Source organism: Fundulus heteroclitus, chromosome 5, assembly GCF_011125445.2.
Source record: "Fundulus heteroclitus isolate FHET01 chromosome 5, MU-UCD_Fhet_4.1, whole genome shotgun sequence".
Taxonomy (NCBI): Eukaryota; Metazoa; Chordata; class Actinopteri; order Cyprinodontiformes; family Fundulidae; genus Fundulus; species Fundulus heteroclitus.
Window position 1 is genome coordinate 43,041,095 of NC_046365.1, and position 14,920 is coordinate 43,056,014.

Below are 14,920 nucleotides of genomic sequence, written 5' to 3' on the forward strand. Positions count from 1 at the left end.
CTCTATCTACATCTGGGACCAAGTCACAAATAAAAGGCAGTTAACCTTTGACCTTCTGGAAGATGACAGCAGACTTGGGTTCTGGTCTCTTGGCATCCCTTCTGGGTGTTTGCTTTTGGAACCTCTGATCAGGACGGCGTCTGGGTGCCTCCCTCAGGAGTTTATCGGGGAACGTCCGTCTGGAAGGAGACCCAGAGGCAGACCCAGGACTCTCTGCAGGGACTGTGTGTGTCGTCTGGTCCTGGAACCACATGGTTCCCCCAGAGTGAGCTGCAGGATGCCGCTGGCCAGAGGAAGGTCTGGTTCCTCCATGATGGAAGCTTTAGATAAAACAAAAGATCTTCTGTTGTCTTTCACAGTTTTATTAACATTTTAGATTTTTATCTAACCTGACAGACTGAATTAATTTGGCAGTAAACCAGGTTAAATGTTTACGTTTGTCACGGCAGCAGAGAGCCGGCATGTTGATCAGAACCAAAAACTAAATTATAGTAAATGATCTGTTAGAGGAACTAAAAACAAAACTAAAGAAGTCAGTTAACTCACATCATTTATTTGAAGTGAATTAAAAAAGTGAACAATGTTTTGTAGCTTTATAATGACCTCTAGGTCATAGAAATATACAGAGAAGTCAGAATAACACCTGATGATCGTCTGTTATTAATAACGTCACCAGGAGTTTATGTAAGCATGAATGCTGGACTTTGGCCGCATTGTTTCTGCAGCCAAGGCTGTATGTGAGTGTGTGTGTCTGTTTCTGTGTGTGTTTTTGTGTGTTTTTGTGTGTGTGTGTGTGTGTGTGTTTTTGTGTTTCTGTGTGTTTCTGTGTGTGTGTGTGTGTGTGTGTGTGTTTTTGTGTGTTTCTGTGTGTCTGTGTCTGTGTGTGTGTGTGTGTGTGTGTTTTTGTGTGTTTTTGTGTTTCTGTGAGTCTGTGTGTGTGTGTGTGTGTGTGTCTGTGTGTTTTTGTGTGTTTTTGTGTGTGGCTGCAGGTGAGGATCATATTTCAGGAATGTCTCCCTGCAGCCCAACCTTAATCTCGAGCAGAGCAGGAAACTTTCCAGACGTGTTTCTGCGCCGTCCTGCAGCAGCAGGTCTGCTTCTTCCTCCATGGAGTCTCACATCAAACAAGGGAAAGTTTTCCTTCAGCGCCACAAACCCAACAAAGTGAGTAGATCTCTGCGTCTCTGCGGCCGTGAGCGTTGACTAGGAAGCAGGTTTAGATCCAGACTAGAGCTGAACGCCGTTGGTTTGGTTAGAGGGAAATAAATAAGCCGGCTGACGGATAGAAGGACGATATTCAAAGAGGTTCCTGCTTGGTTTGAGCCCAGAGCCCCAGATGCAGAGTTTCTGGAGCTCGCTGCTTTTCTTTGGCGTTGCTGTGTGAAGTTTAAGGAGATTTCAGGAATCCAAACAAACAAGTTGAAACAGAGCTGGTTTCCTCCCAGCACATTCCTGCAGCGTCACTGAGGAACCCCGGCTGCAGGATCTCTGGTTCTCTCAGAGTGTTTGCTCCAGATCTGACACACAGCAGACCTGACTCATGTTTACCTGTGCATCACACCTGTAGGCCTCTCCAGGTGTGGCGGACTAAAAGGAAATGTGTCACCTCCATGACGTGTTCTCTCCTCCACTCGAGCATCAAGCTGAATCGTGTCACCTGGCCACCTTTCACCTGGCCTTTTCTTTCAGAAATGGAAACCAGTGCTGCTGTCTCTGGTCGCCTCCAGCAGCAGCGGAGTGGGTCGGCTGGAGATCCGGGAAGCAGGAGGTAAGGTTCACACAAGGTGTCATTATCCAATCAGGAGCAAGCAGCAGAGTTTAAGGAAGCTGTTTTCATGCCAGATAATTGGGCTTTACTGCAGCGGAGTCCTGTGAAGCTTTGATTGCATGAGAGGTGCTCGTGTAATTAAGCAGAAATGATTCAAGTGTTTCCTCCTCAGCAGGTGAGACGGTTCTGAAAAAGTGCCAGAGAGGAAAATGGATGAAAGTTAGTTCCTTGAGAGCTGCAGTTCTGTTAGGATCAATATAAAAGCCTCGCATGGTGAGGTCTGCATGAGCGGCCCGACCCTGTTCAGATTCAGGAAGCTGTGAAAGGGATGGATGGGATGTTCAACAGAAAACCCAAAAGCAGAAGCAGCATGTGTAAAAACTTCAGAACACCTAATGAGTTTTTCTCTGCTCTGGAGCAAACAGGTTAGCCAGGAAAACATCGGTTAACGACTACTGCTGCCATCAACCTGGGGGGGGGGGGGGGGGGGGTTCAAACGTCATCTCCAGACCAGGCTGTAAACCAGCAGCTTTATCACGATACGATGTTGTATCAATTTGTTTGGACGACGATACGATATTTGCCACAAAGTCTGTTATGATTTCTGATTATTGTGATGCGATATCATCGGTCCATCTAACACTATTATTTACATTGATATTAACTCACAAAAAAACATTATGAGTTGACCGTTTTATATCTAACAAGCATTTGAATCAAAAACAACTTTCTTCTAATTAAAAAAAGGAATAGTAATAATAATAATAATAATAATAATAATAATAATAATAATAATAATAATAATAATAGATCACCTGTTCACTATAGTCTCATTCCTTGTGAATTTCAAAACTATGGTGCATCTTAAAAATGAAGACATGGATGGATATTTTCATTTTGCGTTGATGTAACTGAGCGTTCATCATTTAGGAAGACGATTCTATGGAGCTAAACCAGTGACAGCCTGCAATGATATTAAAAAAGAGATTTGGCATTTTAAAATTAAACACTGAAAAATCAAACATTGTAAAATTAAACACTGAAAAATCAAACATTGTAAAATTAAACATTGAAAAATTAAACACTGAAAGGCCAAACATTGTTAGAAAGTAGAAACTTGATGATTTTCTCATTCTGTGCTGCAGCTTTTCTCAGTGTCTCTGCAGAGTTCCTTCAGCTATGATGTCTCTACAGTCATTGGCTGCATAAGCTAATGAAGATAATAATGAAAATTATTCCCTGTCTTGTGGTCGAGCAGCAACACATGAACTGGATAATTCAATAAATTTTGAAAACATTCAAACATCTCTTATTGAAAAAAGCTGCAGCATAAAATGAGAATATGTAAGTTTCTACTTTCTAACAATGTTTGATTTTTCAGTGTTTGATTTTTCAATGTTTGATTTTTCAGTGTTTGATTTTTCAGTGTTTGATTTTTCAGTGTTTAAATTTTCAATGTTTAATTGTTTAATTGCCAAATCTCATTTGTGATGTCATTGCATGTTGTCACTGGTTTAACGCCATATAAGGCCAGGAGGAGAACATCTCAGCAGCTGCCAGCCGTCCAGCAGCTTCAGCCCAATGTCAGAGCTGGAAGCTCAGAGAAATGAGCAGAACCCCAGGAGCTCCACCTAGAACCAGAACCCAGAACCATCAGGAGCTCCACCTAGAACCAGAACCCAGAACCATCAGGAGCTCCACCTAGAACCAGAACCATCAGGAGCTCCACCTAGAACCAGAACCATCAGGAGCTCCACCTCAGACTCTACAGGTCATGATCCTGAACCAGTCTGGCTGCTGGAAGGTTTGATGGAGAAAGAACCAAGATGGCAGCAGGACTGAGGTCAGCAGAGCTGCTCCTGGAGGAAGGACCAGAGATGATGGACCATGGTGGAGGAACCATGGTGGAGGAACCATGGTGGAGGAACCGCAGATCAATGAAAACATGTGGTACCAGCTGCCATGGTGGTGAAATGATGATGATGTGGGTGTGACACCTGAGTGGAACATCATCAACTCTGCTGGAGGTTCTACAGGCTGCTGGAGGTTCTACAGGCTGCTGGAGGTTCTACAGGCTGCTGAGGAAGTTCTACAGGCTGCTGGAGGTTCTACAGGCTGTTGGATCATGAGGCGGACTCGTCTTCTAACCCTGAATGGACTCCTGGTCTGAAGATAACTTTAGACATGGAGAGAAGAAGTGACTGAAGTTTTATCTGCAGCCTCAGAAATGAAAGCAGCTCTGCTTCCTTTTAACCACGGAGGAACTCAGAAATGGTGTCAGGCTGAAGTGATTAGGCGCTAAATGAGGAGTCCATGACTAATTTAAGGAGGACTTCATGTGAACGTGTTCAGATGAGAAGCAGGCTGGAAGAAGTTCTCCTCAGAAAAGCTGAGCCCACAAAGTGAGGAAGAGGAGCCTCTGGAAGCTGAAAGTCTGACACGACATGAGCGCCGGGAGATTGAAGAATCATGTTGTGTCACAAAGGATCATGGAGCGAGCCCAGTGGTGGATGCAGGGTGTGGGGGGGGGGGGGGGGGTCTGCAGACGCTGACAGAGTTACATAAGCTCTGGCTGAATGACGCAGATCTTCTCTGAGTGATCTGTGTGAGCCCAGAACGTTTATCATGTTCTGATCATCCAGGAAACAGAAAGTAGGACACAGAGGAGATGAATGATGATGTGAGGAGACAACCTGAGAGGAGGAGGACAAAATAAGGAGAACACAACCATCAGATGGGAGCTTTGAAGCTTTAGGGCCAGATTTCAGGTTATGATGGAGCTGAACGCGTCTCTGAGGCTCTGAGCTGGAGAACCTCTGGGCCTTCTGCTTCATGAGCAAATATTCTGAATAAATACAAAATTATTTAAAGACCAAAGAAAAAAATCCTCTCAGTGAAGCTAAGCTTCAAATAATATTTTATTGAAAAGACTTTTAATAATTAATAGCAAGAGGATTTTCAGTGGATTTAGTGAAAATAATTAATTAGAAACTGAGTTTATATAATAAAGCAACAATTTTCCTGAAATCCTCCAATGCAGAAAATGCAGGAATATGTAGACCTCTAGTGGTCAATTCATGCTATTACACCATTTAATGTATTTATGGTAAATGGCTGCACAGTGGGACACTTTATGGCGCTGTAGCCCTGCAGCAAGGTCCTGGTCCTGGGTCAGAACCTCAGACTGGGTCAGAACCTCAGACTGGGTCAGAACCTACAGCTGGGTCAGAACCTCCGGCTGGGTCAGAACCTCAGACTGGGTCAGAACCTCCGGCTGGTTCTGCTGCTTCAGCTGAGGTTCAGGATCCAGACCAGTTCAGAACTTCCCTTCATTCAGAACCGACTCCAGTTTAAATCAAACCAACGCTCTGATCTTTAGCCGTCCTGGCTGAGCCGTGTTCTGTTTAACTCTGTCCATCGCGGTGTTTTAGAGTGATCTGTGAATAAAGGTCCAGCTCTGGATTCTTTAGGCTCCGTCTGAACTTCCCCTAGCAGCTGGAGGATGACCCGTTACCTGACAGGTGAGCTGACCCTGTGTGTGTTCTGTCTCGGTCCTGCAGGAGGCGGCGATCACAGCCCCGGGCCCTGGAGACACCGCCCGCTTCACGCGGACAGGAAAGTGAAGGTGATCCGACTGTCGGAGCTGAACTCGGTTCTGAAGCTGCCGCCCAACGCTGAGGCCTATCCCATGGTGGGTTCCTCAGCCTGGCTCCGTCAGGTTCCCCTGGTTCTGTTTGGTTTGTGCAGCCTGTAACAGCTGCTCTCTGTGTGTGCAGGAGAACATGTCGGCGTTCTGTGTGGAGACCCAGGAGAGGACGCTGGTGTTCGCTGCTCTTAAGGGCGACTGTGTGGACTGGGTGGACAAACTGTGTCAGAGCAGCTTCCAGGTAACAGGGCGTGACATCATGATGACAGATGTTTCAGAAGAGCAGCAGGGTGTCATGATTGGTTGAAGGAGACCGTGGTCCAGAAAAAAATGGATATTTAATGGATAAAGAAAATTACAGGGAGGACCTGAAGAAGCAAAGCGAGGTGTCAACCAGGAGAAACCAGCGAAGATGAAACCAGTCAGTTTAAATACCAGGAGGATGGGGGGGGAGAAGGAGCAGGTGGAGGTAATCAGCTGATGAGGGAATACAGGTGAAAGTGATGAAGGCTGAGCTGAGGAAGAGGAAGAAGAATGATGGCAGACGAAGAGGCAAAGGAAACCGGACAGGAACAGGATGTACAACAGAATCTACTCAACAAGGGATGAATAAAGTGGAAGAAGCACGATCCCAGGAACATAAAGACCTGATGCACAAACACACAGCTGGAGGTCGTGACACAGGTTGGGCCTCAGTTAATCACTGGAGGCGGCATAAAGCAGGTAAAGGCTCAGCGTTCAAACCGACACCTTCAAGCCTCCAGAGATACTGTCCAGAGAGGAGCAGGAGACGGATTATGGCCAGAAATAAACAACTAGACCAGTGGAGATTCATACTCTCCATTATTTCCCTTTCTGTGAGTTGGACCTGGTTGAAGGAGGACCTTTGAGCTCTTTGTTGGTTCTTCGTGGGAAGTCACTGTTCAGTAACCTCCACATGGACCCAAGAGGACGTCAGAGAACCATCAACACAGCCATAAACTGCACCCCTGGCTCAGAAGCCATATCTGCAGAGAACCTCTGGGACAAGCTCATCCCACATGGACACTCAGACGGTGGACCTGTCTGCTGTGGACAGATGAGTCCATTTCCCACCTGGATGTGTAACAGAACCAGAAGGAAGAGCCGGGAGCATCTAGGATGCTCGGTTCTCCAGGGTCCTCCTGAGTCCCTGTGGACACACAGATCACTGAGACAAGCTGGAGACTGTCTCCCTGTTTGTCCTGCAGCCCAGAGACCATCCAGCAGATGAAACAAGGAGATTCCCACCGTTTCCCAATCCTTTCACAATATTCTGTTTGGTTCTTGTGAAGTTCCTTAGAAACCAGATCCTGTCAACCAAATCTGTCTGAGTAAAATATTCCTGGAGGCTTTAGGAGTTACAGGCTTTAGAGTCGAGACTCTGGTTTCTCCTGATTCCTTCCAGCTTTGCTGTGTCTTCATATCTAATCATCCATTGACTGGAAACAATGAAACGTTCCCTTCGGCATCTCAGCGTTCCTTTCTCCAACTATATTTCCACTCAGATGATCATGTTCCTCTACGGTATATAGAGAGTGGTCATGTTTTTCTGCTTCTGTCCTTCAGAGAGAAGAAAGTTCAGGATCCACTCAGGTCCACATGGAGGACAACCATATTTATGCCTCAGCAGACGAAGGTAAACCTTCTGTTCCCTGTTTGCAGATCTTTAACTCTGTGAGTTTCATTTGTTTCAGCACAGATGCATCAAAGGGTCCAGGGTGATCATGTGGGGGGGGGGGGGGGGGGGGGGGGGGGTGACGCCATTTAGGGGAAATAAACAGGCTTCCTATAAAATGTAGAGCCAAGAAGCATCGTCAGAACAATTTTCTATCTAAATCTGCTAAATATGTTTCTACTTGCTGTCAGAACCCACAAACACATGTGTAGACATTAATATTAGTATTTAGTTCAACTATATTTTTGTATATCGAAGAGGCTCCACCTCTCGCCCACTGACTGCTGGCAATAGCCCCCCCCCCATGTTTGGTTGATGTGAACTCTCTCCTGTCGTCTCTAGCCCCCCAGTTCTGGGTGATGATTCAGAAGACGGACGCGGCGACCCGGTGTGGCCTGAAGGGGGCGTACTGCCTGCAGGTGGAGGCGCAGTCGCTGCTGCTGAAAGACACGAAGAAGAAGACGGCTGTCTACGAGTGGCCGTATGAACTGCTGAGGCGATACGGGGCTGATAAGGTTCTGACTCTCTCCTAACCTCCCTGGTCCACACAGTGGGGGGGCGGCGTCTCATCGCTCTGTTTTCTACCAGGTGGCCTTTAACATCGAAGCCGGCCGGCGCTGTGGATCCGGACCTGGAACCTTCTCCTTTGAGACCCAGCAGGCTGAGAAAATCTTCTCCCTGATTCGGAGCAACATCCAACAAAGAGCCACGGCTGCTGAAACCCCGGAGCCAGAGAAAGTTACTGTGACCAGCCTGCGGCCTCATTCCCCTCTACCCAGAATCCCCGACGCTCCCAGCCTGGCAGCCATCATGGACACCAAGCTGAGGATGCAGGACAGGAGATCTCCTGTGTTTGACAACGTGGCAAAAAGCCTGGAAGAGTCGAGCAGTCCGTCAGAAGGTCCTCCTCCCATCACCTTGATGCCTCTGCCGTCGGTTCCTACTCATGACATCACCTGCCGAGACAAACCCAAGAGCCAATCAGACGCCATATACGCTGATCCGAACCGACTGCTTCCCAGTTGTAGAAATACCCGCACCAACCACGGCTAAGTACATCGACCCGGTGAAAGTCCTCCCTCTGAAGCCGCCATGTGCACAAGAATCCGCCGCCGCCTGTCCCGCCATCGCAGAGTCACATCCCAACCCCAATATAAATGTTCCGGATTTAGTTTACTCAGAGGTTCTGGATAGCATCAGTTCAGACCAGAGCAAGCAACGCGTTCCACACACGGCCGATGAGCCCATTTACTCTGAGCCCGTCACCAAAGCAGATTCTAAAACTGAGCCCAAACCCGACCCGTTTGCTCACCTTTACGCTCAAGTCTGCAAAGCAGCAACTTTAGGTAAAAACTCAGCGTCTGCCACCACGTCAGCTTCCTCCTCCACCATCACCAGTCCAACCGGATCCGGAGGGGAACCGGTCAGTGATGTCATCTACGACAACCTGGGCATCATTTAAATCACCAAACCCCAAATCTGCAACTCAGGACTCTTTTCTTTGGTTTAAAACTCTTCTTTGCACAAAGATTAAATAAACCAGTTTTATTCTACTGTATTAACTGTGATGAGAACATTTTATCTAACTGTCTCACCAGAGAGGATAAAACTGTTCAATGTAAAGACTTCTTGCCACTGAGAAATCATGCAAATTGAGCTCTGCGCGTACCTGTATGAGCAGAGCTCTGCGGCGTGATCAACACCTGAGTATGAGGGCGCCTTGACACAAATGCACTTCTAGTTTAGACATTACAGTCAGGCAGTCTGGTAGACAGCTCAGGGGTCCTCAGGTAGTGACACAGTGAACCGTAATGCTCAGAATATCCATTGAGCGGGGCGACTTCGTTGCTCACCAAAGTTGTACTTACACATTTTGACAGAGTTTTTGAGCACATTGTACCACATAAAATCTGTCAGTGGCAGAACTTTAATCTTTTATAAGGCGAAGCATCAATGTTTAAGTATTTTAACTGCATCTTATGGTCTGAAAAACATGGTATGTTCTTTTCCTCTCAGCAGAGTAACTAGCTACGCTGACAGTCAGGTGTTCATCACCGTGGTCTGCAGCAGACACATGGGGGGGGCTAAATCCACCATCACCTTCACTGCTACCTTTGTTTTAGCAAATAGTTTTTACTTTCCGACTGTTTTCTGAACGCACAGCGCTGTGTCACACAACAACGTAACGTTTTAAATGGAGTTACTGTATCTCTTGTTTAGCGGCATTAAACAGAAAGAGCTGAGACGTGGCCCAGTCGTGGTGTTTGTCTGGTTCTGCTGGAGGCAGCAGTCATCAGAACTTATTTTCAGAGGCTTTCAGAACCGGGTTTCAGGATGGGACCAGGAACAAAGGTACGTGGTTAGATCTTTGTGTCAGGAAGTGAGAATCAGAGCTTAATGTTATGGAAAGGAATGGAGATCCAGGAGATCCTCACAGATGCCACACCATCTGGCACCGCTGTCAGGGAACCAACTCCAACTTTATTTGTAGAGCACTGTAAAATTTCCCAAGGACCAAAGTGCTGTACAGTAAACAGGGTAAAATATTAAGAACAAATACAGACTGAAAGACATAAAATAGATAATACAATGAAATCATGAAATATGAACTTCAAAAGTCTAATAAAAATAACTTCACAGGCTAAAATCAGCATCTCACATGGTGTCAAAAGCCAAGACATTGAGAAATGAGTCTTAAGAATCAGAGAGAGAAGTAGCCTCTTTAATGCACAATGGAAGGAAAAAGCACCCCCCCCCGCCTAAGCTTATGTTTAGTTTTGAAGGAGCAACTGGTCAGCTGCTCTGCAGGTGCAGCCTGCACCTGCCCCTCACACCTGGCAGGTAGGAGAGAAGAGAAAAATATCCTGTAGATTTCAGTCCAAGGTGGTCCACAACTAATGAGCTACAGCAGCGTTGCAGATCAGATTTTAGCTGTTGGTTTATTTTCTTTCAGTAAAACCTACTAGTGTCAGAAAAGGTAAATTTTAACACAACCCATTGAATTTTATCCCTTATTGGTCCTTTCGTCACCTAAACCAGGCTCATTCGATTAACCAGGAGTAACCCAACATGCTCTGAGAACAAAAGGAGAAGAGAGAGGAGTGTTTCAGTTACTATGAGCTGAACCAGATCTAGTTTTATGGTGGACAGAGAAGAAACCTGTGACCCCAGTGGATCATTGCTGTGCAGCTGCCAGAAGTTGAAATAACTGAAGAATTTTTGTTGTTCTGATAAGGCGGCCTCTAGTTCTTCCTGTCTCATTCACTACGGCTGCCTCACCCAGTTTATAGATTTGGCAGCAAAGGAAGAAAACAATTATCAGAGACAAAACACTTAGAATATAAATATATTTATTACAATTGGAATTCCAAGGAGAGACAAACACTTACAACTTGTCCTAAAATCCCATTTTAGAAAATCACGGAATCCACCCATCCAGTTGTGAGCGCGTGTCTGCTGGAAACTACCCAGGGACGTATCTTTTGATAGCCTGGTCGGTCGACCCCTGATCTGGTGCTGGTGGTCGATAAATGAGGAGAGATGTGGTAAAGATAGGAGGCTTACTTTTAAACAGACCACAGCAACAACCTGAGCCGCAGGGCTCCTGGAGCAAGACGTCGCCGCCTGGACAGGCCTCTACATCAGGCCAGCGGCGGGTTAAAGTTTGGTACGTCATGTCCAAGGATTTGTCCAGGATGTGTTGATGAATAAAGCTGGAGTTGGTGGCGAGAGGCTGCTCTTCCATTAGTTCAGTTTTTCTTGTGTTATTGGAAAGAGGAAGGAAATCTAATGTCACAAGTTAGATTCAGTTTGATGAAGACATGCAGGAAAGTTTCTCTGCAGACGTCCGGTCCTGAAAGGAGTGCGGATGTTAGCGCCCTGACAGACAGAAGACCTTATCTACCTGCAGACATGTTCTCTGGTCTCTGAAGGACGTCAGACAGACGAGGGGAGCAGCCATGAGTTTACCTGCAGCTCTCAGTGGACTTGTCCTCGTCCTCCTCTCTGTTTCAGGTACTTTAGGACTACATTTATATTCACTGGATCAAACTGGGAATGTAAAAACCACAAATAAATAGCCTTATTGTGTTATAAATCAGAAACTAGTGATGTTAGATGTGATCCTTAATTTATGGCTAACTAGTAAAACTCCTTTCAAAACAGATATGTTGAAATTGTTTCGCTCTGCTGCAGCTCTTCCTGTTGAACACCGTCTGCTTCAGAGCGGATGACTTTGGGCTTTCAGGTGTGTGTGTTCTTGTACTTTAGCAGTGAGAACATTTTTCACTCATTTTACTACTAAGGTGAGGACTTGGATGTAAAGCGAGGACCTTTTATTTTGGTCCTCAGTTTGTTTCTGAGCCAGGGGTTATGTTTAGGACTAAGGCGTAAATCAGGTTTAGGTTTAGGTCAGGGTTAGGGCATGGAAAGGGTTGAAAATGAAGTTGAGGCAAGGTCTTCACTTTTTTAAACATGGATGTGTGTGTGTTTCTTCTCTGAATCTGCAGCAGATGACCTGTTGATGTGTTGAACAGTAAAACTTACTGTGATGGAGACACATATAAAGTCATTAAGGTGTAATTAATTGTTGCATTACATTGATACTAAGTCATCAGTAAATATTTTCTTATTATTCTTTAGTGGTAAAACTATCTGATCCTGCGGCTCCTGAGCTCCAAATGCCACATTGGGTTCTAGAACAGTAACTGTGGCTAAAAATAATGACTAGCGTTTTAAACAGCGATATAATAACAAAAGTTAGATTTTTTTTTACACCATTTTCCACAAATATCAATATATGATAGCAGAAAATTTCTCTTTCTGCAAAAGATTTTTTTTTGTCTATTTAAAACTTACAAACAGAAATAAAAAGGTTGGTAACTTGGACCAGTGTTCTCTGATTCTTCACTACAGACTGGGGACTGGAGGAGATCCACTGGTGACCCACTCTATTGCATGAAATTATTGTTACTTGGCATAATTGGCAACAAACAGCAGCCTCCACACGCCACAAGACTTTGTTGATCCACACAAGAGAGAGAGGGCTTTAAACGTTAGAAGAAGAACTTTAAATTCTATTCTTGATTTAACAGGAAGTCAATATAGGGAAGCTAAAACAGGAGAAATATGATCCCTCTGGTTGATTTTCATCAGAACTCTTGCTGCAGCATTTTGGATCAGCTGAAGACTTTGAACTGCATTTTGTGGACTTCCTGATAGTAAAGAATTACAATAGTCCAGCCTGGAAGTAACAAATGCATGGACTCCCCCCCCCCCCCAGTAACAGCATGACTTGGCCATCTTAACCACTTTTGAAACCCCTGCTCTAGTGATTTATTTTCAAAAAAGTGACTTCCATCTTTTTTTATGTGTTATTGACGACTTCACTTCAAAGCTCCAATTGTTCTCCAGCCGTCAGTCCCTCACCACTTCCCCAAACGCTGCAGTCAGTCTCACAGGCAGCTACAGCTGCCTCATCCTGCAAACCCTACCTGCAATCGGAGCAAATAGAGTAGAGGATAGCTATCCACTCCCCTGTGTTAGCAAATGTATAAATGTAAAAGCATGCGGAAAGATGCAAGTCGTGCGTCGGACCAAGCGCCGGCACCCGGTCACGTGATTGATGAAGCCCTCAATAATTTAATTTCTGTTATAAACCAGTCTAATTTATAACACCCTGACTGGACTCCTTGTAGACCATATAGAATAGAGTGAGAAAGTTAAAAAAGAAAGAGGGAGCAGAAAGGGGGAGGGTAAAAGCATTAGTGGCGAACAGTGAACAGTGCAGCCTATCCTGCACTATAGTCTAAGTAGGTTAGTCTCACAATGAGCAGCCAAAGGAGTCGAGACTGGTTCAATAAAACAAATGTTTTAAGGTGTTAAAATGTTTTCAACATATGACGAATGGAAAAGTATTTAATGCAAATTCTCAGTTATCCGGGTCATTGCAATAGCAAACAGACTTAAATCTGAGGCAACCGGACTTTCTCTCAGTTCTTTCTGAAGATGTTTCCACGCCTGTCCAGGAGTTCTTGTCAGTTCTGGAGGCTCTGAGCAACCTGCAGTTGGAGCACTGCTGTTTTTAAAGGTGTCATAACCTGGTATTTTACATGTGCTATCCTTCTAAAAATGTCTTAAAATTCATGTTCAGTCATTTTTAGGAGAATCTTTTTAAAATAGAACTCATTCTGACCCTTTTTCACTCCAATGTTTTACTTTGTGCAAGGATTTGACCTGCGTGTGCATGTGTCATGGTTTGTTTACCATCGTTTCTCAGTGCCGGCGCTGCAGCTGGCCGTAACAACAGCTGCAGTCAGAGCAAAGCGAACAGAGAAGAGAGAACCCGGGTAAAAAGTTACACAAGCAACAAGACTTACTGAGCGCACTGCAGAGGAGTCCCTAGTGGAATCGCCCCTTTCTCCAAACACAGGCTTGATACCATCTCCGCCTGGTATTGTCCCAAGTTAACGAAACACTCGGAGCAAAGTGTGACGCCCATACAGAAAGAGTTGCATGCTGGAGCTCGAGGGAGCGCTCTGCTACGGAGCTAAATCGGAGCTATAAAGTTTCGGAGGGACAGTCGGTGGACGAGAGGCGGGCGTGGCTTATGTTAGCGTCCGTCCACGAGTGACGGAAATCTAGGAGCAGCACCCACATCTCGTTTTGTGGAGAGCGCACTTTTGTGGGTTTTTCTGGTACAAAGAGTCCACACCAAAAAAAGAAGTCACTTTCACACTCCTGGGTTTCTGGAAGGTTTTAACTGAGGCCCAACACCAACACACAGGTTTTATCATGAAAAAGTCCGAATTCCAGGTGATGACTCCTTTACAGGACATGGAGGTCCATCCTCCTAGGTGTATTCTAGGTCAGATGGAAACCAATGACCCACCATATCGTTTAGATATTATTAATTGATGTGAATGGAGTACTTGGTCACCTGAATCATGACGAAATAAAATGTATTTAATACTAAAATGTCCAGGAAATCAGAATAATATACCTAAATTCTATAATTTTTTTAATCATAGCTATATTATTATATTTAATTTTGTTTAACCTGGTAAAATCCCCTTGAGATTAAGAAAATATATGTTATGATATGAAAATAGCCAATGCAAAGTCTTTTCTAACATATCCAAGTCAAGTCATCGAGTCAAAGTCCACACCTTTGGTCTTTGGCGCCAGCGTGAATCACAACCTCACTGTGTTTCTGTCTCGGTGGGATTTGACGTGTGCCGTTCTGGCCCCTGGCAAACGTTTCACTGGTCCCTGGTGTCTCTGGTCTAGAGACCAGAGGGGGCTTCTCAGTGAGTGTTAAGCCTCTTTTCCACTGACTTGGTGTTTTATGAAATTTTTATTCAGGTCCGGAAGAGAACGGCAAGACACAAATAAGAACACAAACGCTGTTTCTATTAGGATAATAGCGCCCACATTTATTATCCCCCACAGAATACAGCAACACAAACAGCAAGCTCTTCACACAGGCAAAGTAGCAAGCACTTAAAGCCGACAATCTTTCAAACAGGCGTGTTGTTCCATCATCTCTTACCATGGTTAGGACTGGGAAGTCAGTCAGTCCGGTTAGAGCACAATCCACGCGGCCGGGCGTCCACACAACCCACGGCTGACTTCAACGACTGAGGGCGGTCCCCTCCTTTTTATACTAATAAACAAAGTATCAGATGGGAGCGACAGTGGCCACTTCTCCCTCCCATCTGAGCTGTTCGTCCCGTTTCCTAAACAAAAAACGTTTCCAGCATCTCAGCAGTGTGTGAAGCAAAATAATATTGCAAACTCAGAATACAGCAAA

General features: G+C 45.2%; 1 protein-coding gene across 1 annotated transcript; it reads left to right on the forward strand.

Moving 5' to 3' along the window:
- The first annotated feature begins 1,031 nt into the window (after positions 1-1,031).
- Positions 1,032-8,668, forward strand: dok1a (docking protein 1a). The gene is made up of 7 exons (XM_036137649.1): positions 1,032-1,164; positions 1,690-1,768; positions 5,329-5,459; positions 5,545-5,655; positions 7,002-7,071; positions 7,453-7,625; positions 7,699-8,668. Exons 1-7 carry the CDS (start codon positions 1,108-1,110, stop codon positions 8,161-8,163), a joined length of 1,086 nt encoding a protein of 361 aa, XP_035993542.1. The 5' UTR covers positions 1,032-1,107; the 3' UTR covers positions 8,164-8,668.
- The last annotated feature ends 6,252 nt before the right edge of the window (positions 8,669-14,920 follow it).